Source organism: Cyprinodon variegatus, unplaced genomic scaffold (assembly GCF_000732505.1).
Source record: "Cyprinodon variegatus isolate N-32 unplaced genomic scaffold, C_variegatus-1.0 Scaffold954, whole genome shotgun sequence".
Classification (NCBI taxonomy): domain Eukaryota; kingdom Metazoa; phylum Chordata; class Actinopteri; order Cyprinodontiformes; family Cyprinodontidae; genus Cyprinodon; species Cyprinodon variegatus.
Genome location: NW_015151407.1, coordinates 214568 through 238517, shown reverse-complemented (window position 1 = coordinate 238517; position 23950 = coordinate 214568). Strand labels below are relative to the sequence as shown.

At 37.8% G+C, this 23950-nt stretch overlaps 1 protein-coding gene across 1 annotated transcript in view; it reads right to left on the bottom strand.

Annotated features, from left to right (window-relative positions):
- fgf22 (fibroblast growth factor 22) overlaps window positions 1–21107 on the bottom strand; it is a 35457-nt gene extending 14350 nt beyond the window's left edge. The window contains exon 1 of the mRNA XM_015398702.1: window positions 20047–21107. Within this exon, the coding sequence (XP_015254188.1) occupies window positions 20047–20419 (373 nt within the window). The 5' untranslated portion in view covers window positions 20420–21107. The remainder of the gene's footprint in view (window positions 1–20046) is intronic.
- Between the last annotated feature and the right edge of the window lie 2843 nt (window positions 21108–23950).

Below are 23950 nucleotides of genomic sequence, written 5' to 3'. Positions count from 1 at the left end.
CACCTAAAATTACAGCTTAACTTTTTCCAAGAAAATGTCTACAGTAATATTAAGTGGAGGATTAATAATTTCTTTGCTAACAATCGTAACAAACAGGAAGTTTTTCTTGTTTTATGATTCTGATATCAAAAAACATGTTTTTTGGGCTTTGTATTGTCTAATCATGAATATTTGATATCTGGAGCTACTGGCTTAACATTGGTGTGTCTGCTTTTTATAGGATGTTTTGCTAATCTTCAAATATAATCTGCAAATATAGTATTTAAACACAATAAGCTTCTCATGTTAACATAAATATCACACAATGTATTTTTTTTCCCAACCTGGCAAATTTTATTACACTTATTTGATAATTGAAGCACAAATGAACACATTTGAATTTATAGATTTAAATTGCAACTTATTTTTTAAAATAGCATTTTTATTCTTTTACAAAGGCAGCAGCAAATATAAATAAATTAGCGATCTAAATGCTGTATGAGAAGTTAAATGTCCTTGAATTGAAGCGTTGGGCTCTCTGGCTTTAAAGACGTTTTTTTTTTTTTTCTTTTGCTAAATTTTTTTTCTTTTTTTATATTTTAACACAGTTACTGATGAAAACTGTTGCACCTTTAAGGCTAAGGTTTCCAGCTTGGTTAACAGGAAACTGCTCTGTTATGATGTTAAACATTTCAGTTCAGGATTAATGTCAGAATTAATATTACCAATGCTAAAACTCACCAACTGATTTATAATAGGGTTTATTCATTTTCTGGTAAATTATTCTATATTTAAAGAAACTATTTATTAGCTTTTTTTTATTTTTATAATTGATAATGTTCACAGCATGTGCCAAAGCTATACACATGCAGCTCACACTCTACTTGCCTTTCTTTGTGTTGTCAATTCTCTCATCTGTCAGCCTGACTTCCACTTTCATTCTTTCCTGCATGTGTTTTGGTCCATGTTTCAGTTCAGTTATTTCCCAGCTGGGTCACAACCTCAGTCCCAACCTTTTTGTCCATCTCTCTCTCCCTCCCACCTCCGCCTCACTGACCCTAAAATGCATTACACCCCAGAACTCTTACAGGACCTGGTTGATTTATTCATACCTTGGCTGTTGGATATTTCTAATTTCAGCAAAGGCTTTCACAGTTTGCAAACACACCACACACAAAAAGACTAAAGTTACTTTAGGAAATGATTGACAATTAAGGTTATCAAATGACAAAAGGTAAAAAAAACATCTCTTAAATTTTGGGCTCACAAGTGTCATCCAAACAGACGGATGGCCTCAAAAGAGGCACAGTGTCCAGAGCCTCTTGACCCTGTGATCTTACCTAGCCCTTAGATTAGCTCTGACTCTTAGAGCCTGAACAGCTTCTGCTTTAACTCATTTTGCTCTAAAGTTTAAGATTGTTCACAATCACTTAGAAAGGAGTATGCTTTGATCAGAGCTAATCAAATGAAACAAAAGTAAATAACTCCTTTTAGAACCAGGCATTTTCCTGCGTACTTAACGTTTTACAGACCTAAACAAGATGTCACTTTGGTTATCTCTCCTTTTGAGTACAAATATAAAAGCCACTAACCTGAAGAGTAGTTTGTGTTTGAGTGCATTCCTTTGCATGTGGTCCATCCTTTCAGAAAAAATAAGAATAGATGATGGAGAGAAAGAACAGGAAGACAGAGAAAAGATGGTATGCTGTTTCCACATTCCTTTATATCCCTGGAGAAATGACAGCAAGGATGAGCAAGAAGAAGGTTTTTGTCTTTTGCCCTCCCTTTTTTACCTTAAGGTTATACTATCATTATGGTTAGTGGTAGTCATATTTTTATTTTTAAAGAAATAATTTCACTTACAGGATGTAAAAATCAACAAATCCCTTTCCATGACCTAACTTTTTGATGCTTGGCAAGATTGCAATATTTAAGTCTCATTATATTGTTAAAGTCCATCTCACTCAAAAGAAAACTTGCATGCACTGATGATAGAAACTTGCAGAATCAGTCAACTATTTCCAAAGCAGCTTTGTGCAGGTTTTTAGGCCACTCTCCCCTGTCGTACTGAACAGTGTTGGGAGGTGTAAAGTGAAGGCGATCTAGCTCTCTACACGCTTGGGATCAGTTTTTTAAAGCCTGTGAACAAGACACTCGGCAGTGACCTGCTGAAAGCTGACTCCTAGACTCCCTCCTGCTTCTGCCAAGGCTGTGAGGGGTGACATTCTCTCACATCCAGAGGCTGGTCCTCGGCCCACTCCCCCAACCCTACCCCACCTTTTCTCACGTGGTGCTACCGGGAGAAGCACTCCAGGGATTAGCCTAGCCAGGTCTTTCAAAGGCCATTAGAGCAAATTACAGGTATCCTGTTACCAGTGTGCTGGAACAGGCCAGGTGAGGGGCGCAGAGGCCAGGGTAGAGCGCAGGGGTCAGCCTGGGACAAAAAGACAAGGCCACCCTGGGCCCCACTCTATCGGAGTGTCTCCCTGGCTTCACAAACTGGTAGGCCTGTATCTATGAATGGCTCACTTGATGGGACCTCAGAGACATTGTCTCACAGCCGTAACTTTAGCCTTTTTTTCTTAACGCCCTCCCACCCCCACACCTAACTCTCCCAGTGCTGATTTTCTTGTCTTTCAATCGTTGGGAGCATCCACACAAAGCAACTATAAAATCCCGGCAAAGTCACAAGCGGCAAGGCAACAGAGCATTCATACCTGTTCCTGTGGCTCCAAAGTACTTCATTACCTTGCTGCTCTATATTATGGGTTTAAACTACATTCAAAGTAACATTAACCATTTCCACTTGAAATTTAAATCAAAACTGTAATGACAACCATGCTATCATTGATATGTGTGGTCTGTCAAAGTCTCACTGTGCTGCAGGCATAAAGAGGCCGATGGTACTGATAAGCTGTGTGGATGGCCACAGGGAGTTCCGCATCCTGCCATTTTCTATAAACCACACACACACTGAAAAACACAGGACTCTTGCCCAATTGTGTCAACCTTACTCACGCAAACACACACCGCACACATGCCTCACCCTATCCCGAACGGTGGATGACAATCTAGTGGAGGGTGCTGCGGAAGTGTTTCATTAGTCAATTACCGTTAGTAGATAAAGCCTGCGTTCCCACAGTCCTCGAGGCCGGGGGGTCAAATGTGACCAATTATCTCCCCGTCCCCTCACAGGACAGATTAGTCTGTCTGATTTATCCCCAGACAGGCTGACCCATGTACTCAAAAATCACCCTCCACATCTGGATACCTCTGAACGGTCCTGTGAGACTGCATGAACAATGTTCTGGGTTAGAACACTGCTTTACTTTGCATTTAACTACTGTTTAGGCCTGTTACTGTAACCATTTAAGGGAACTTCACTTTAGAAAATACAGACTGTAGACATTTCCTTGCATTATACAGATAGACTCCATAGTTGTTAAGGTAACTCAGTCTTTCCCTTTGCACTACATAGTTGCAGAACTACTAAAACACAACCCTCTCTGGTCATGGAGTCATGATTGTATGTTAGGGAACATCAATCAGTTCATTAGGGACCTCCAGGATGTTGAATCAGACCCCCCACTCATCAAACCCCAAATTTACAAGCCCAGTGAGGTCAAGCCAGCCAGAAAATGTAACACAAGAAGTCAACTTGAGGAAGTGGGTAAGCGGCAGGGCGGAGGGTGCCTGTTGTAAGGCTTGGGAATAGTAGAGGTGAAAAAGGTTAACGAAGTTGTTGGTCTGGAGTCCGCCAGCTCATCTGTGCCTGCATGGTTTTAAGTGGGATGCAGTCTTGGGGATCATTATAGCTGTTCTTTAATCAGGGCAGGGACAGTGAACATCCAATTCATGCATCACATCCATAATAAGAAAATGACTCACTATCAGAGGTCTTGCAGAAAGCTTCATGAGTCACTATGTCCGTATTTTCATGCATTTGGAAAAGGGTAATAAAGATGGTCTGTTGATGTCCACGTCAGACTGAGGTCACTGTCTGTGGAACTAAATGCCAGTAAGCAGGTCTATAGGTGAATACAAAAGTCAGTCACACAGAGAGTATATTACTTTTACAGTACCTTCAACTAGGTTTGAATCCCCTAATTCTAGGAATGCACTGATATGAAAATCTGGCCGATATCGATAACTGATATTGTATATCATCAATATCAATTCCCTACCTTTTTGACACCCTTAAAACTGACTACCGTGCTTCCATTCTTCAGTTACACACTCACAGTCCTGAACTCCATCACAATCACTGTCACATAAACATATAAAACATGACCAATCCCCTCCCTTCTCTTTCCTGAAACAAAAACAGCCACTACCTAAAAATGAATATTTATTGTTCATATCAGTTCAGTTTTACTTAAAGAAGTGATATTGATATACTTAAAAATGTCCAACATTGGCGAGTCCGAATGTCAGTGCCGATATATAGTGGATCTCATTTTGTATCCTCCCTTTGACATTTTGTCCTCACAGAACCATCATGTACCTGTAAACAAACCATTTCATGCCAATATGAAACATTGCATATGTTTATTTAAGTATTTAATTAAGTATTTCTATTGATAAGAAAGATAAACAGAAATACAACTAATCTAATATCACTATAACTTAAGTTATTTTCATTAGATTTTTTTATCACAGTCTATTTCTATCAAGTTGATTTTAATAGTTAAGTCATTTGTGCACAAGAAAAAAATGTGTACCCTTGATTAAATGTTATGCAAATAGTGAAGCTTTTTTAGACCAAAATCTAGACTAAAGAGTAAAAATAATGTGAACTGTATGAAAGGATGATCTTTCCACGACATTATTGAGCCACAGTGATAGTTATTTACATACATTTAAACTATTAGTTCAACAGATACTTAACAGATAGTTAGAAAAGGCTAGTAAATAAATTACAAAAGTAACAGCATTTTATAAAAGGTTATTTCTGAAGTCAGCCAAACATACCTACACAGTTTTACTTTTTTGGTTTGGGAAATCAAGCAAGACACAGGATGCAATTTCAGGTACATGTAAAATATGCATTTAAGCTGCATGACAAGTTTGCAAGGAAAGTGTTAGCTATTTAAGTGAGTGTCTGCTTTTGGAACCAGCAGAAGTCATAACACATTTGAACCCAGACAGTATGTGGATACATTTGTACTTTCTTAATATTCCTTTGAAATCCTTAACCACCCCATTTGGTGAGCTTTTAAGTCTTTAACATCTATTGGTTTTTTGAATGAATCTTGTACAGCACAACAACTGACAGAAGGAAAAGTAAATGTTGTAAAGTTTGTAGAGTTCTGCATACCCTACCCACTAGATTTGAAGTAAGCACATGTTTGGCTCAGGTACATGTTTCCAGTGAATGAGCACCAGGACACAAAATATTCTCTGTGGCCTGAACTTGCCCCATATTTACATTATTAAAATGAGATGAGCATACAGCAGTTGACAGAAGGCACAAGAGTGAAATCAGGTTCCTGTCAAAGCTGTCATTTGCTCCACTGACCAATGGGCCCTGACCTTAATCCTATCCACTCCAGGGGATGAGAGGGGGGAAATGGAGCTAGGGGAGGAGATAGTGCCTGTTCAGGTACAGTGTGTTATAAGAGTTTTCATACCTCCCTGATCTTATTGTTTTTTGTTGCAAAACAGCTAGATTCTTTTGTTATCATTTGGAGGCTTTATGCAATAGGTAGCTCATAATTGTAAAAGGGAAGAGAATGATCCAGGAGTGTCTTTTTTTTTTTTTTTACAAATATATATCTAAATACAGGGGTATAAATATTTTTTTCTAGAGCAAATATGGATCCATACACAGAGTCGGTACTTCGGATTGACTCTCCACACAGGCTCATCTGCACCTTTTTAAGGGGTACACATTTAGTGCCTCGGTAAACAGTATCTGCTGAGGTTTTTGCTCAAATTTAGACCTGTTATATAAAGTGTCTTAAACATCAGGGTTTACAACATGTTCTAAATAAGCTTGATGTCTTTACTGTTTTAATGTACCACTCAAACACATGATCATGCTTTTTCCCAAACTATTATATTATTAGCTCGAGGTGTATGGTTCCAGTCTTGCCATGTTAAAAACTGAATCATCAGCACATCTTATGGTCCTTTTTTCCTGCATATAACATTCTTCTGACCACTGTCCCTGATTCTCCTGAAAGAAAGGCATCCTAACAACATGGTACTGCCACCATGATTAACAGTAATGATGATGGAGTGAGGTCAATGTTCAGTGTTGATTTTGCTAAATGTAATGTTTTAAATGTTATTTCTGCAGGAAATTGGTTGAATTTAAATTTTCTCACAGGATCAGAGTCTTGGGGCCTGAATTCTTATAGAGACACAATAAACTTTAAGTTATTGCTAGTAAGACATAAAAAGATATGTTGTAAAGGTTGTAAAGTGAGAAATACAGGATTAAATATTTTTGTAAACTACAAGGCTCCTCTTCTGACTATTTCTTGTACTGCTCTCTGCCCTTTAAAATAGGGCCATTTTTAGCAAAAGCTAAGTGATGCTATTCAGACCATAAATGTACATTGATTTTTGTAAAGTCAACTCTTTACCTATATCTCTTTTGGCAAATAGAGATATAGGTAATGTCTTTTTAAAGAGCTTACATTTCATTTCATTTTTTTTAGATTTTAGTATAAATACGAAAATAGAACTTTTGCCAAAAAATACCAATTTTTATAGGGGATCTACATATTGAAAAAAGTTATTTTCAACCTTATGAAAAGAGAATTAGATCTAAAATAAATAACAGGTCCTTTTGGAATTATTTTGTTGATTGAACTGATCCAACAATCACATGGAAAAAGGAAAAATTGCAATTGTTATTTTCCTCAAAATTTATTAGTTGGTTAATTGCATTTATATTTAAAATTATAAAGCGTTGCTGTGAAAAGCCCAAAGACCTACTTGTTGCTACAGAGCCACAGTTTGCAGATGCCTGACCTGTTCTATTTTTTATTTTAGTTGTTTAATTAAAAGTACCTAAATGACTGTAGTACTAGTGTTGAAAATAGTGTGTGCAAATAAACGGACAAAGATCTAAGACGTATGTTGCTGCTCTGTGCCACCCTCCGAGTTGTGATGAGGAGCATGGCCTCCACCATGAGAAAAACACCCATGTAAACACGAGCTTGCACGTGTCAGTGTGCATGTAAGTACGCAAACATGTATGAGCTTGAACCAAGCCCATTGTAAGGTCTGGTTCATATTAGCCATTAGGGAACAGAAATGCACATCTTTTTCAGTTTAGGGTGTACTTCATGCTCCCGCAATGGCACAAGTATAAACACAGACACATGCACTCAAAATGCACAAGCACTCACAGTCTCTGCTCTGACATGATGCTCACATCCTGCCCATGTGAATTTAGTAAAATGGCCTCAGAGATAAAAAGCAGGTATGTCTGGGTTTGTGTAATCTGCTTCAGAGGTCTGTTGGTGTGCCAGGACTTGCATTAGACTGGCTGTTCCCTATTTTCTCTCACATATATGTTACAATCTCATTTGTTCACATTAAACATGGAGAAAGTTTCAAACTATGAGGTAAGCATATAATATAATTTGTATAATCTAAAAGAGCAGGTTTAAGACAGTCTTGACTTAGTGCATGCTCATGTGCTCCTGGCACTGCACCAGCTAAAACACACCAGTTTAGTTGAACAACACAGCCATCATGTCATTGAGTGGATTTTAGAATCTTCATTTCTAAATGAATAAATTGTCACACAGAAACATCAATGTATTTTCCATGAATAGTTTCAAGAGGGCAAAGAACTTTCCAAAAGTCTGTGGGAGCAGCACCTAAGGAAAAATCTGCACATCAGTACCCTCACCAGAGCTGGACTGGGGTTAAAAGATTACCCGTACATATTGTGACACAGTTTCCCACAATGATTATTTATACAATTTACAGAAACACACATCATATCCCATCAGTTGGGGGAGTGGGCCGAGGACCAGCCTCTGGATGTGAGAGAATGTCACCCCTCATAGCCTTGGTAGAAGCAGGAGGGAGTCTAGGAGTAAAGGCATATATGCCCAGCCACAAACAGGCTTAGGAAGGAAACTGGACTTTCGCTCAGTTTTTGGAAGACATTTCAGCGCCTATCCAGGATTCTCTGTCAGGTCTGTTGGCTCACACCAGAGCAATCTGTAGTTGGAGAGCTGATGTATTGAAGCAGCATGAAGGTCCATCCTACTGCATACCTTCCAAGTCAGATCCCAATCAAATAGCCACTCCTTGTTCTTCTGGATTGGTGGAGTCTTTTGTTGTGTTGGATAGGTGTTAGAACGACTTCCAAAAAATGTATGTAAAGGTCCATTTACACTACCCTCTGAAAACCAATCCGTGCCAAGTTCGAACCAAGCTTGGATCGATTATCTGTGTCGACCTCAGTTCCTTACGGCCATTTACACATCATGCTAGCATGGTTCCTCACCTCCTAGTGACGATCTACACTACTACTGCTCTCTACTTGGAAAACTTTGTGATTATTTTCTGTTTAATCCATTATCACCTGGGTAGCATCCTCCACCCAAATTGCAACAAGAGCCCCAGTTTCGGCGTAATTCCAGGTCGCACCACACTCTTTTGAAGCCATTTAAAAAAATGTAGTCTTGAGAAGATTTGGATAGTTTTTTTACAGTTCTTCTTCTGTTTTGTGGCAGCTGGCAGGCAATTTACTGATTTGCATTAATGCTAACTACTGGAAGCTGACTGTAAATAGGAAATGACGCGGTTTGTTCATGCTCTCTTTGTTATCAGAGAACTGAGCCACAATTGAACCACACTGAGCCCTGCTGTTAAACTAGTACTAGTTTAGCACGGTTCAGTTGTGTCTGGCACGGTCCGGTTCAGTTTGCATGCAATTTACACTCAACAGTTACCTCCGTTACTGTGCTCAGACCGCTCTCGGCATGGTTTCAAAAGGGTATTGTAAATGGGGCTAAAGTGAAATTTGCCTTTCAATTTAAGTTTGTTTGTGATTGCCATGACCAGGATGACTGAGAACTTACACCGGCATAATATATGCATGCATTGTGTTGTTTCAAAAATGATATAAAATCCAAATAAATGATTAAAATAAAAAAACTTTTTGAAAAAAATATTTCTTAAATACTGAGTAATTGATAATATAGCATGAGTTGATTAGAATAAATGTTTATAAAAATAATATATTCATGCAGAAGAAGCATTTTTCTTATTGTTTTATTAAGTAAAACATAAAACCAATATTTGTGGTACGTATTTGTAGATTTGTTACTGTATTCATCTTTGTATACAGAAAATAACAATAAAAGAGCTAATTTTTTGTTCTAACAAGAAATCTGACATTAACCTAAATGTAGGTGTGTTTCTCTCTATGGCATTTTTTTTAAAAATAAAAACAAGTCAGTTCTACCCTTTGGGAAGTTACTCATGGTAGGTTGAGTAGGCTGAAATCTTATTCAATTAAGGAGCGATACTTCACAGTAGTATTATTAGTATAAGTAATATATTGATGTTTATATAAACATACTTGAGTCTTTAATAAAGTTAAATATTGATAATTCCCATATAACTACTTGTTTTCATATAAACAAACAAATCTTCTCATATGAGAAAGATTGAATATTTTATTGATAGATTTTTTTGCTTCATAGCTGTACAGGATCAACCCTCTACTAAAGCTCTTGACTAATCCTTAGCTAAACTGAAAATAACATTTTTTTTTATTTGTTTTTAGTAAAATGAAGAACATTTTGCAGATGTATGAATAACTAAACTATTAAACAACACAAAAAAGATTTAAAGCCTTTATATAGAGCAATACATTTATCAAATCTCTTATTACACAGAGGGATGGGAAGCAGGAAATCATTAATCCAACCCTATATGTAGCCACATCTAATAATAAAATACATTTTGATAAACAACTCTGCCAAGGAAAATATAAAATTCAACTTTCTAGCATAGTTGCTAAATACCATGTGAAGCTGGAAACAGGCCTTCACAAAAACTTGCACATACTGTTCCAACAGTGAAAGAAAGATGGTGTAGAATTTTTTTTTTTAGTATAACAGGTAAGCATGGTTTTAATAGGTAGATAGATGAAGCTACCTTTGCAAGAAAGCCTTTAAAGAAGGATTCATGTCATAAAATTTTTGATAATATTGTGTTTTTCACAGTATTTAATAAGAAAAAAAATCTGTGGTTGTCTTTAAAAGTAGGCTTTTCAGTTGTTTGGTGTGAGAGATTCAACAACCAGTAAAAAATATTTTTTGGTCATAATACAATAACTGACTAAAACAATTTTTAGAAAACAAATAACAAGGCCTATTGTTCCCCTTCAGGAGGCCAACAACCCTGTCCTCTAACCAGAGCTAAATGGGTTTAAGGGCATACTGTAGTTGGATGAGACACTTTTAAAAGGTTAAAAGCTGTGTCTCTAAAAACTTTTGATAACGTTTCTTCATACAGTATGCTACCAGCTGGTGGAGCTGCCCAAGTGAGGCTGCTTACAGCAGGTGCGTCTTCAAACAGACAACACATATTTTAGGCTGAATTGGATGAACCAAATTCAGCACTTTTTTACAGCTTATATTTCTCTCTTAGGCTAAATGGTGGCTTGTTTGCAAATGTGAGTTAGCACAGTTGCTTTTAAGTGTTTATTTTCTTCTTTTTTTGTTCTTTACCACTACCACCTTAATGTATTTAGTTGTATCAATCACTAGTACTGTAGTGCTGCCAGCAATCCCACATGTGGACAAACTTGTTGGTGCCCTCGTTTAATGAAAGAAAGACCCACAATGATTACAGAAATAAATTGAATCTGACAAAAGTAAAAATGAATTAAAATTCTATAAAGATGACTGAACAAGGTCAGACATTGTTATTCAACCATGCTTCAACAGGATTATAATAATAAAAAACAACTCATGAAACACGCCTTACAAAAATTATAGTACCCTTGACCCAATATTATTTTGCACAAACTTTTGAGGGAATCACTGCAATGAAATGATTGCTATTACGGTCAGCGAGACTTCTGCTCCCCTCAGCAGCAGGTATTTTGTCCCCCTCTCCATGAGCAAACTGCTCCAGCTGTCCCCAGTTTGAAGTCTGCCTTTTCCAGACAGCATGTTTCAGCTCCTTTCACAGATGCTCAATAGGATTCCGGTTATGGCTCACAGAAGGCCACTTACGATTAGTCTGATTTATTTTTTCCATTTAGCTATTCTTTGTGTTTGTAGCTGTGTGCTTTGGGTCATTATCCTATTACCAGACCCATGACTTGTGACTAAGACCAAGCTTTCTGACACTTGGCAGCACATTTCTCTCTAGAATACATTGATAGTCTTGAGATTTAATTGTATCTTGCAGAGATTAAAGACACCCTGTGCCAGATGCAGCAAAGTAGCCCCAGAGCATAACATAGCCTCCTCCCTGTTTAACAGTAGAGACCAAGTAGGTTCTTGAGAAGAAAACAGGAAAGTGTGGACTTGGGGAAAACGGGAGCATGCAGTATAAATATGGGTAAATTGGAACAGTAGCATACTCATGACGCCACTACACGCTCGGCTCGTCTGGAGCTGCATTTCTCCTCCTGTGAATAATGGTCTCTAGATGATGATAAATTCTTACTTTTTGAATTTATTGGGGGAATAATAGTTAACATAGTCAGACAAACACAAATAAAATGAACATTTTGCCAAATAAAACAAAAAAATCACCATCAGAGCCAGCTGTCCTTCAAGCACAGGTATGACAAGAGAGGGCTGCTGCAGACGGGCTAGGATTAGACCTGGCTGTCATTACCCTTGGAGGTCTGCTGGTTGCCGCGGTCCTCTCAACTTTGGAACATTTTTTTTTTTGTTTTTATTACACATTAAATGGGTAAAAGTATTATGTTCTCGCCTCAAATTATCTTAAAATATTCTTTCATTGACCAACACAAACAGAAAAGAGAACTTTTAACTCAATACTCTGAGCTCTGTTAGGGCTAACCTGAAAGCTGCTGCAGCCAGGTTGCATGCTGGGACAGCTGTCAATCTCAAGAACGGACAATTCTGCTGTGATGCATACTCGGTAAACAGGGAGGGGCGAGAACAACATCCGGGGACTTTGTCCGTTCTTGGTCTGCTGTTCTTGTGGATTGGAACAGTACTAGGACTGAGGCTGATGACGTTTCACGAGTATACGAGCACCTGAGAACTCACTAGTACAAATATTGAGAATTGGCCACTGTGTTTTAAGACGTACCTTTGAAATTACTGTCTTTACCCTTTCATATAATATTGACTGTATCATACAGTGAGGCTAAAACAAGTGCACTGCTTTTTAAAATGTCTAAGCTCTACCTACAACCCCAAAAAAGTGCACCAATTTGCTCTCTCTGAGAAAAGAACCAAATTCTCTCCTCTCTGTCTTTCAAAATATACTCCTTAGCTGTGACCATATTTAGATTTATATTGCTCCGCTTTTATTAGCAGGGGCTTGTTACGATGGTGTTAAAAGCACCTAAATCATTAAGGCAGCTGCTTTTGGACAGAAAACAAAGTATATTCATGTGGGAACAGGCTTTGAGGCAGAGGCTGGCTTACATGGTTTGTTTTTTCTGGCCAAAATCAAATAGTTAAACCTTCATGTTGTTCTGGTCTACCCTTTAATTACTGAAGTTCACATTAAATTGCACATTAGAGGTTATTGTCTGCTTCTTACAAGCGTTTAGAGCATCAGTGCAAACATTTTTGATCAATAGCTTTAGGGTCTGAGTGGCTGGATTCTGGCACTGTTAAGTCATTGTGGGGGCTTCACACCCACAGGATATTCATGGCTATTTATAATGTCATAAAGAAATTAGCTGCCAGAGTCAGACTCTATAAACCTGCTGATGAACCCATTAAATTCTAGAGAGGAGCCAGAGCCACGCTTACTAAAGGTTGTTAGCTACTAATTGCAACATTTTGTGAACCCATTCAGGATATAGAACCCAGTTGGCACTGATCTTTGGCTAATTAGGCTGACACTGACACTCTTGTCCTGCAAAGTTCCCAGGAAAGTGATAGCGCATTGGTTTGTGTGAAGGATTTCAAACCCCTGTTAACCAGGCATGCATGCAAGACTAATGTCTTCATGTTTAACATATGAAAAGTTTCAGTTAGATTTTCTACAACACATAGATCATTTGTAATAAAAGCACTATTTGTTAGATTTCACTCTCTGTCTGTCATCTAAAATGTTAACCAATGCCCTCACATTTGAAACATCCCAGAGGAAAACCTTAATGCCTAATGAGCAACGGGAAACACTCCAGCACTCTTCTAGCCTTTAATTTCCACCTCAATACAGAGCATAGCATGCCTCAGCCCTTTTTCTAGCCTCATTACCATGCATATTCTCTTGCTTGAAATCACCAAAGCAGTTTTTCTTTCAGCCAGGTGCTTCCCTTCCTAACTTTGGGTCAGTTGAACTTGATCCAAATACAAATAATTACTTAGAAAGATTGTTTCACTAAATTAATTCCTCATTCCCAAGAACAGTCAAGGTTAAAGGGATAAAATATATGAGTATGATACTAACGGGTGACATCGGCTGGTTACTGTTATCAAATTATACATTTAAAAAATTTTATTTTTGAAAGTGCTAAAATAATATATTGTAACATTATTGAATTTAACATTGGTTTAAATGATGTCCTGAAGTAACTTTTTAACATAACATAACTGTCTGTCAACCATCTACCACTCCAAGCTGCTAGTCATCTAAAAGAAATAAGACTTTTTTTGTTTTATTTCCAAATAAATATATATTTTGTTTTGTTTACAAAACTGACATATCTGAGAATTAAAATAAAGTTATTGTAAAAAAGGCAGTGAAGCCACACTATAGCAAGCCAGCATCAACTAATATTTGCAAAAGACCACAATAGGACACACTAGATATGTTTGTTTTTGTAATTTTAACAAATTCTTTAATCCTACCATTTCTACCCATTAAAGTACTTTCAGTGAGTTGTCAGAGAGAAAGAATGGTAAAGACCGGAGTTTTCTCCAGCTTTCAGGAGAATAATGTAAAGCAGCGAGTCTCTTACTCTACCTCTTGATTGTAATACTGAATGCAATTATACTACAATGCACTTCCCTAAGACACATACATTTGGCTATTTGGAAATATTTTGAGAAACACATAGCCAAGGCTTAGAAACTACACAAATGTAGTGGAGATCTTTGCTACCAGAGCAGATAGCTTGATAAATAACTAACCAGCCATAATCAGCTTGGTATATTTGTGAAGCTCTAGAAAATAAAAAAAATAAATAAATCAACGATTCTGTGTTCTAAGCTCTTGTAAACCGGATGTTTTCTTTGTGTTTTTTGTTTGAATCAAAATGACAATAGCTGTAAATATAATAATAATAAAAAAAAAAAAAAAATAAAAAAAATAAAATAATAATAATAATAAATGTTTTTCCTCAATCTGTGGGAATATTTTTGTTTATATACATGATCCATTTTCCGATTTAGGTCTGTTACATCCTGAGAACATTAAACAGTGAGATAAGGAGTCTGAAATACAGATACACTTTAAAGTAACAGAAGTAAATTTAATTTATGTGCATAAAATCTCTATGACATGGAATAAGTACCTGATTAAAAGCCAAATTTACTCCTCAACACAAATAATCTGCATGGCGAATAAAATAAATCCTCAAGTGTTTGACTAAATTCCCTACCTCAATTTTAGGAATTATCAGTGTTAAAGCTGGGTATAGCTATACATCTTTCTTTAAAGGGGCTCAGATTCACATCAGTCGCTTCTTTTCCTGATGGACAGCTTCCCCCTGTCGACTACAGGCTCGAAACATTTCCACAACATATTTCAGTGTGATGGTGGTTTTTCCTTAGGGTTTCCTTCCAAGTCAAACATTTTTAAGAAGTCGGAAAACTTATGCTTCAAACAGGAACACGTTGCACATCACTGGAAAGTCAGTAAATACAACACAGCCCAGCTGTGAGAGTTGCTTCAGAGGCAGAGGAGAACTAAAGAAAATCCACCGCAACTTCTGCAGCCTATTTTGCAAAGTGTGTCCAAAGTTGCAACGTTACATTTGGATTCACATCTTTTAATTTTTCAGTATTTAATGGGAAACAGAGGTTGCGTGGTATAAGTTAAAATGGTCAAATGTTGGCAGTCCGTGTCCCCTACATTTAGGAAAAATATATTTGAGAAGATCCTATTTTTTATTTTATTTTTTATGCAGTTTTAAGTAATTGGTCTCAACTCTTAGAATTAAGAGGGGGGAAAAAGCAGGATACACATCAAAAGTCCAAGTCTAAGTCCAAACTTAAAGGTATGAATTTTTCTCAGAAATTAAGTGTCAAGATTAATCTAAAATGACTTAATTGATGGATGGCATTCGTGCAAGAATTATGGTCCCCCCCCCCAAAAAAAATGTTTTAATCCATAAACTTGACCATGGTGGGGCCTAAAAAACATTAGCCAATCTACATTGCCTACTGTAAGCGGATTGGCTACTTGTTTGTCAATTAATCATTTTGATTATTTACATAGGCTCCAAGCATAACTCATGCGCTGTTTGGCTAGCGGTCCTCCATTACGCCAAAGCACAAAGAAATACGCCTTTCTACTCCTTTTTTTTTTTTTTTTTTAGGTATTTGTTTACTGTTTTGTCTAAACTCCAACATCAATGGCCTAAAAGAATCCTGACAAACCTAACCAAAAAATAAATAGTTTTTTTCTATGTATTTGAAAAGAGGAGAGACAGTGAAGGAGAACGGAGCCGTGTGTTTGTATTTAGGGGATTCTTTTCAGAGATGGTGTGTCCTGAAGGAGCAAAAGGGTCTGAAAACAGATGCTTTGGTCACAAAACATCAGCTGGATGGGAAAATTAAGTTTAATTCTGTAGTAGGTACTGTTTTTTTTTTTTTTTATTATGAAACATGCAGCAACGAGAACCCACCAACAAACTGTAAATATCGTTTGCAGTGTTAAAGCTGGCCGAGACCTCTTCCTGTTATGGAGATCTCCTGCTGACTAGGTGCATCCTGGCACTTTGCTGCCTCTCTAGGTGAAATACAAAATTAATGGAGGAGGCATTTTCCAGCATAGAGAACTTTGGAGGAGGAGGGAACCACAAGCTTTTGACATATCATCCACCACAGAATCCTCATCCATGCCTTCAATCACCGAGTACTTAAGGCCACATTGTACGACACTTGTTGAATAATGGGAATATCTTACCAGTTTTATCCAGTATTTACACAGAATCTTTTTTTTTTTTTTTCTGGTGTTGATATGCAAATGTTCATTCATCTCTTGTCAGACCGTTTAGATAGATCTACATTACCATTATGTTTATTGTTGCGCAACCAGCCTCAAAACAACAGATTAAGACATCGTTATTTTATTATTAGAAAAAAAAATTCACTCTTAGTTTTGAAGTGAAATTCTCCCCAGATGCCCTGGATGAGTGACCTAGGTCTTTACACCCAAACCCCTTCAGATCTCATTACAAACTTAGTCTGTAATCTGCCTGAAACAGAACTGTGGAGCGAAACAGGAGAAAGGGGAATGAATAAAAACAAGCTAAGTAGAATGACATAGCTTCATCTGTCAGTAGAACTTGACTCAGCATTCTCTGTTGTAATTGATCATGAGGCAGTTGCCGGGCGTGCCAGCACAGCTGCTGTCCTGTAACTCAGCCTAATTAGCAGCCTGTGACCGATGGCCCCGGACAGGATATGATGTGTACCTGCCTCTGCTGCTTTTCTAAACACTTAGGTGGGTTTTTCCCCTGTTTCGTCTTAGCTATAGATTAAAAGAAAACATGGAGTCCTCCCTTTTGGCCCCTGAAACAACTTTACGTTGTTCCCTCTAAATATCTATTTTCGTAACTTGTAGAATAAAGTGGTTTATGACAATACTATGATTTATATTTAGTCTTTCAGGATTTTATCATTTTGGTTCTATTAATAACAACTTTACAATAAGTTAGTAAACAGCTGCCCTAATTCTGATAAACTTCGCAAATGGTTATCAGAAGAGTTCGTGTTTCCACGTGTGGAGGCAGAACATTTTTCTTGGAAAACTTTGGAGATTTGACAAATCTTAGCCTGTCCTCCCCATTTTAGTTTTTTTGTCTGTGAATGTCTGTGTGTGTGTGTGGGACGCAGATTGGTAGGGGTGGGGGGTGGCGGGTCGGTACTAAAATGTCATCACTTTGAAAAGGAGTTTCCACGCTCTGCTCTCTACCTACTTTAAGGGAATTCATTGAAATTCTAATAAACTACTAAAGTGCAAGATGAACACAATTATGTGCCAGTTTTTGCTAGAGTTAAACTAAAGAGCATTAGACAAACACACACTCCTGTGCCAAACAAGTTTGGCATTTCTCTTTAACTGTGTCCAAGTCTTTAATCCCTCCATCCAAGTTCGCCTTCCTCCCCTCTTGCCTCTTCCTCAGCTGTTCCATGCCCCAGCTCCCTTGGGATTGATACAATATTTTCCACCCTCAATTACCAGAGAGCCTGTTGACTAATTCCAACTGTTTTTGCACCTGAGAGGGCGCTGGGAGTTGGAGCTGGAAAAACTGAGTGGGGTGGAGGTGAGAGGGTAATGTAGCGGTGTCGACAAGAGTTTGAGGGCAAGCCGAAGCCCGCTAAACAGTGACACTTCAATCTGTCGTGGGTTTAAAAACCTCCCTATCTCTCTCAAACCAGATATATATCTCAATGGAAGGCACAGCACACTAACCTCATGATCTATTTTGTTAAATTTTAAGCAAAGCATAGATGACTGCTTGTTTTGCACTGTGTTCAGGTCACGATGCAGATACACACCCTAACTGTGTGAGCACAGAATTAATTTTTTCCAGTAAAGTTACTGAATGGATGATGGATAAAACGTAGAAGGAAATTGCATATAAGCAGAAAAGGGTTTCTGCTAAATACCATCTCTGAAGTGCAAAATACTTTTTGGAAGCAAAACCATGAATTTTAAATCACCATTTTCCCTATTTTTTTATGGCAAATTTCTTACAACAACTTCTGTAAAACGATCAGATTTATTCAGCACTTGGTAGATTCATTTCCTGCACCAGCTGACAAAAGTTTATGAATGATTAATTTCACATTCAAATCAAAAATCAATATGGGGATAATTAATCCTAGCTTGAGTTTAGGCAATTATAAGTGGATTTTAAAAAAACTTTGCCAGGTGACTGTTAATGACAGGTAAATAAATATCTGCCAGTCTGCTCAGGGAAGCAGTGGAAGCAGACTGACTGACCTGTCATCCCAACCAAGCAGCTGCTTTTCCCTCAATAGCTAAATGGAAAAAGTCTGACTCAGCTACTTGTATAAAAAAGGTAATAACAACCAAATACATAAATATTAATGTCAAAGGCAAAATATGTCTCTAAAAGCTATCCAGTCATTCGGTAAGCATGTGACTAATGGAGAGGGAGGTCAGATCATGGCCAATTTTGGTTCTTTGGGGTTTGTTCAGCTTTTAATAGGCAAAATACAGAGGAACAGCTTGCAGCATATTGTCATTTAATGCAATGTAATGTAAGGAATATTTTGTGGCACTCAGTATCATCAACTTCGAATTGTTTGGTTTGATCAGGGATATTCCAGAAGAATCAGCTTGCTCATCACAGGAACAGCACAACAAATAATGGAAATGGTATTATGGAGTCAGGGTGCAATACAAACTCTTCTGGAAATTAAATATATTTTCACCTGACTGAATTCTAAAGATGAGCACATCCATAAATATATATACATATTTCATCATACATTTTCAAGTACTAGTTTAAATCTGGGGACAAGCAAAACAAACAGGCCTGTCTTTTCTTTTAAGCCATTCTATAACTAAGTTAGAGGGATGTCAGATCTTGGCCAGATCAACGTTTTCTAGTTTTGATTAGGTTTCAGCAGATAGTCCTTGACTGGATGTTTCGAAGAAAAGAAACCAACATGGCACCAGATGTTTGGTTTTTTTTACCATTTCAATATCCAATTATCTAAAGACTTTCTATTAAATGAGAACATAGTTCTATGAGAACAGCAGATACTGCTTACCAACAAGAGTTTGGTCAGAAGTAATATTCTAGCATATATTATCTATTTTAAAACTCAACCATAATAATGAGTATTACAGTCGATAGGAAAAGGATGTAACATAATCTTACGCCTCTATGTTAAAGTGTATGTCAAATTAAAGCATTTCTTTGAATTACATATTTATAGTTTAATCCCAAATATCTAACTATAAAATCAGAATGTTAGATATTGAAATTACCCATACATGATTATAGAACAGAATATAAAGGTAACAAGGGACTAGAGAAGAACAAAATGATAAGGTAAAAAAAATAAAGGGCAAACAGGTAAAGACGTAAACTGACCTGGAATTAGGATTTATTGACTATGTTATATTTTTTTGCACAGGTAATAAACTGTACATTAAATTTGCTGACGTCCAGTGTTTCCAAGTGTAAGCTGTTTCTTATAAGATATATTAGATTTGCAGTGTATGCATTTAGAGAAATGTTTTTCTAATGGAAATTAACCCCACAGACTAAAAGTATTATGATTACTAAGAGGATAACCTGTGAACAACAAAATCTAATCTGTGTTTGCTTTTCTTGAAACATCACCCCTGCTGTAGTTAATACCAGCTTACTTAAGGCCTGGTGCACCTTCTACACACCTCTGACAAGTTAATTGGCAATGATACAGAGGCTTTTTTCCAACCTTAATATGCAGCACCAACTGATGCTCAATGTCTTTCCTCAGTGCCTGCTCTCCCATTAGTCTATCTCCACACTAGGGTATTCCGTTCCTACTTAGCAACGCCTCTCATGATTCAAAACAACAGAAATAGCACTCTGGTAATGTAACCTTTGGAGATTCCCATGCACTATAAAATTGATCAGATGACAAAGTTCGGTCATAAAAGTGGAGATGTCACAAGATATAATAAGCCTTGTTTTTTTTTTTCAGGAACAGAACAGCTACTTACTATCAGCATAGTTTTTTCGCCGAGTGCCATCCACTTTTCCGGATTTGTCAATGCAGAGGAAGAACTTGTTGGCTGAATAAAGCCGCCGGAGTCTGACGTCACCCTCCAGGTGATTGTAACTACGCGTGTGCCTTTCCAAAGTCCATGAACAGTTTATGCCGCTTTCCACTCCCTGAAGGGGCTCATGCCCTGCTCTAGGAGGACAGGCCCCTGTGGCCCTGCCAGTGGTGAATAGGAGCAGGGAGAGCCATATCAGGGTAAAGGAGGATGCAGGAGGAAGGGGGACGAACGTTCTAGTCGAGGTTGCAGCGGTGGTGGATCTGAAGTTAAGCTTAGGGCACAGATGAAGTGCAAATGACGTCCATCTGTACATGGTGGGTCAGGCTCCCAAGGTGCACCTTGTGCAAGCTGTAGACATGCTGATGATCAAGCAATATCAGTGCGGAGGGTGGGAGTCTTGCAGATGGAAGGGATGGAAATGGCAATCACAGCAGATCCTCTGGTTGTCACTGATAGTCTCCACTTTTAGTTAAACAGCTGGACGTTCCCATGGAGTCAAAATTGCCAAAAGTCTCTCTCTGGTTGTCATCTTTTGCTTTGAACTCACTTGTTCTGCTCCATAAACATGCTCCACTCTCTTAAGTCCATCCTTGATACAGCTCCTTCTTGCTCCTCGATGTCTTCCTCACTGCTCAATGGACAAAGTCCTAGGATGTTTAAGGATAAGCATGAGTGCAAGTTTTTTGAGTTTAGTCTAATTTAATGAGTCTTGGTCTTGATGTTAGGGTGAGTGTGTGCACCTTGCGATGCTCTGCTCTTTCCAGCTGGATAGAAACAAGTTGCCTGTCTGAGCTGCTCACCCGTGGCTGAGAGAGAGTTGAATGAGAGTTGTTGATGACTGACTCTGTGTGTGTGTCGGTGTGTGTATACCCGGGAGTGTGTGTGTATGACACTGCGAGAAATGGAGAGGGAGCAAGTATGGGAGGGAGTGACCCAGTGTAAGTCTGCGACAGTGAGAGAGGGAGGCAGTGGGTGTGTGTGTGTCAGAGTGAGTAGCAGGCAGTGAGTGTGTGAGAGAGCTAGCATAGGGCAGCAAAGCAGTAATCTACCGGCCTCACGCTCTGCTGTGTGCAGTCAGTCAGTCATCTTCAATGTGCCGGTACTGGCCGAGCAGTCCTGCATTTTATCCTGTGCAGGGCCAGCGTCTAGGGGCATAAAAGAAGAAGGGAGGTGGGGGGGTGGGGGTCACTGGGCTCATTCATCTTGATTTCTAACAAATAAAAAAGTTTGCACCAGTTACCATCTAATTCTAGTAATCTTCTCTCAAAGAAGTGTACTATTTTTTCCCCCTTTCTTGGCCACAAACACCTGGAAAAACTTAAAGAAAAAAAAAAAAACTCTGTTCCACCCAATGACCTTTGCTATCTCTCCTTGATATGAATCATTTTGTCGCAAAGCAGTCCCATTACTGACACACCAGCTAGGAGGCAACTTTTTTTTTGACAATTTCATGCTTGTTTCTTCTCTTCAGGCACATGGGACAAATTAAGGGAAGGCTTTTCTTTTTTTTTAACGGCTGCTGGTTTAAATCATCGAGCAGTCTGAGACACAGAGCAGGTTGCCTGTTGCAGGTTGAAGAAGTGTTAGCAGAGCTATTCCAGAGGATGCCTTAGAGACTTTTTGATCACCTGTGTTAATATTTCAATGAAACACCCTCTCTGATCTCTACCGTTTAACTTTGCAGAGCGCGACGGAAATGAGAAACACTTTTTTTGTGACTTCCCACACTTGTTTTTTTTTTTTACAAGCTGTATAATGATCCTGATTAGGTCGAGGCAGTGATGCAAAGGCTGTTTATTTATTGATGTTAATATTTATGGTATCTTTCTTGAAAGTGGGGATATAAATATATAAAGGTGACTTTGAAAGTTTTGTTTCCAATTTCATCTGTCATGCAGCTTAGTTCTTTTATTGTAATGAAGACATGCAAATTCTGTAATCATTGTAAACGTTTAATTCTTTAATAAGAGTCTTGTTTTAATTACAGGTTCTACAGTTTACCTTATTGGTTCAGCACTAGAAGTGTAGGAGAGTTTGACAGCAGCTTTACAATCTTAAAGGCTTTAAACCACTTCTGGAACCTGCTGGTGTTCTTTCTACCCTACATTCAAATTTTAAACATCCATAAACATGAACAAAGGGCTTGAGGAAAGAAGCCAGTTATTTGTTTTCTAAAAGCCTGAACTTCCATCTTCTTTATCTTTCACCAAGTTCCCTTTTTCCACATAAAATTGTTTACCCTTATTTATAGGGCTTTGACTCTTAAAGATTTATTTTGTTCTTGATTTTCATTCAAACTTTAATGTTTCAGATCATCAAACAGATTTTAATTTCAGACAGAGTAAATTAAAGAGGTTTTTAAATACCGTAATGATTTACTTAAGCACTGTTTAAAGGCCAACCCAGCTTTCTGTGAAACAATAATCGTCTCTCTTGGGTTTTTTTTAGTTTGTCCTTTCAATTAATTAACTTTCATCCGACCAATCTTTTGGAAACTGAATGAAATGACAATAAAAAGAAGATCCAGAAGATCTGAAAATGCAAGCCACCATGTCCAGATCACCCAAAAATTTCAAGGGAAGCCAAAAAAAACCAAAGAACATTGACATCTGGCTGCCTGGAAATGTCTCTCAAGTTGTTTCTAAGGCTCTGGCACAAACCATATTGAGAGCCACCAGAAATAACGAAACATGCAACAGTGATGAATGTTGTAGGTGAGGCAGGCCTAACAAAATCACTCTAAGAGTACATCAACATTAAATCAAAGAGGCAAAAAATTAACCATCAGTAACATCTTTGGGCCAACAGAAACCAATTGAATCTGACTCTACAAGATCCAATCCTTTTTGGTTGTTTTTTTTTATCATACTAGCTGTATTGTGGTTCCCTCTACAGACCACCAAATTGGTGAGACTGAATAGCCATGGGAGTATTACCAGAAATACCCCCTGCATAAACAAGCCAGGCAGTAAACTGTAGTTGCTGCTCAAATAAGCTCCAAGGAGATATTTGTTTCATTTTGTGTATTTGCTGTACTCCTGGACTCCTTTATGGATAAAGTGCATAATTTTTGAAATTTTTTATTGTTTGTCAGTGTCCAAGTCAGCCGCACCTTTGCTCCAGGCAAACCTATACAGCAAAAAACTTGACCAGTTAACTTTGCAGTCCAGATATTTATCTTTGGTTATTTTCCAAAAGTGGATGTGTGCAGAAAGATTGCAAGCAATTTGCAACCCATTTATTTCAACAAGTTGTAATTGCTATGATTTGACATGATCTGTTTCCCTGTCTGATCAGATGCTACGCCCAAGCTTTTACTTATATTAATCATCAAACAACCAGAAAGACACTAAGCAAAAATTCTAACCTCAAGGCAAAAACCTAATGCCCTTTATTATTTCCCAAAAGAGCTTTTGTGTTATTTTTGTTCTGCTGACCATAAATAGCACAGGAGACAGTCTAATAAATAAGCTAAAAAAAATTTTTTTAATTGATGAACACAGAGACCATATATGTTCCATTCAGAGTGAGAAATAAGAGCATTGGATACATGATTCTCAGTCATCCAGGTCATAGTCATTCCAAAAAAAGAAAATTAAAAACAATCCAATGGACTTTGTTTCCAAGTTTGGAGACATTTCGCTTCCCATACAGGAAGCTTTTTAAATTAAAAAACTCAGGCATAGCATTGAGTCCAAAGTTTTCGACGTTTTCAATGCTATTCCGGATGTTTTGAATTGAAAAAGCTTCCTGTATGGGAAGTGAAATGTCTTCAAAATTGGAAACAAACTTCAATTGTTTTCAATTTTCTCTCTTTTTTTTTGGAATGAGCATTGGATACACA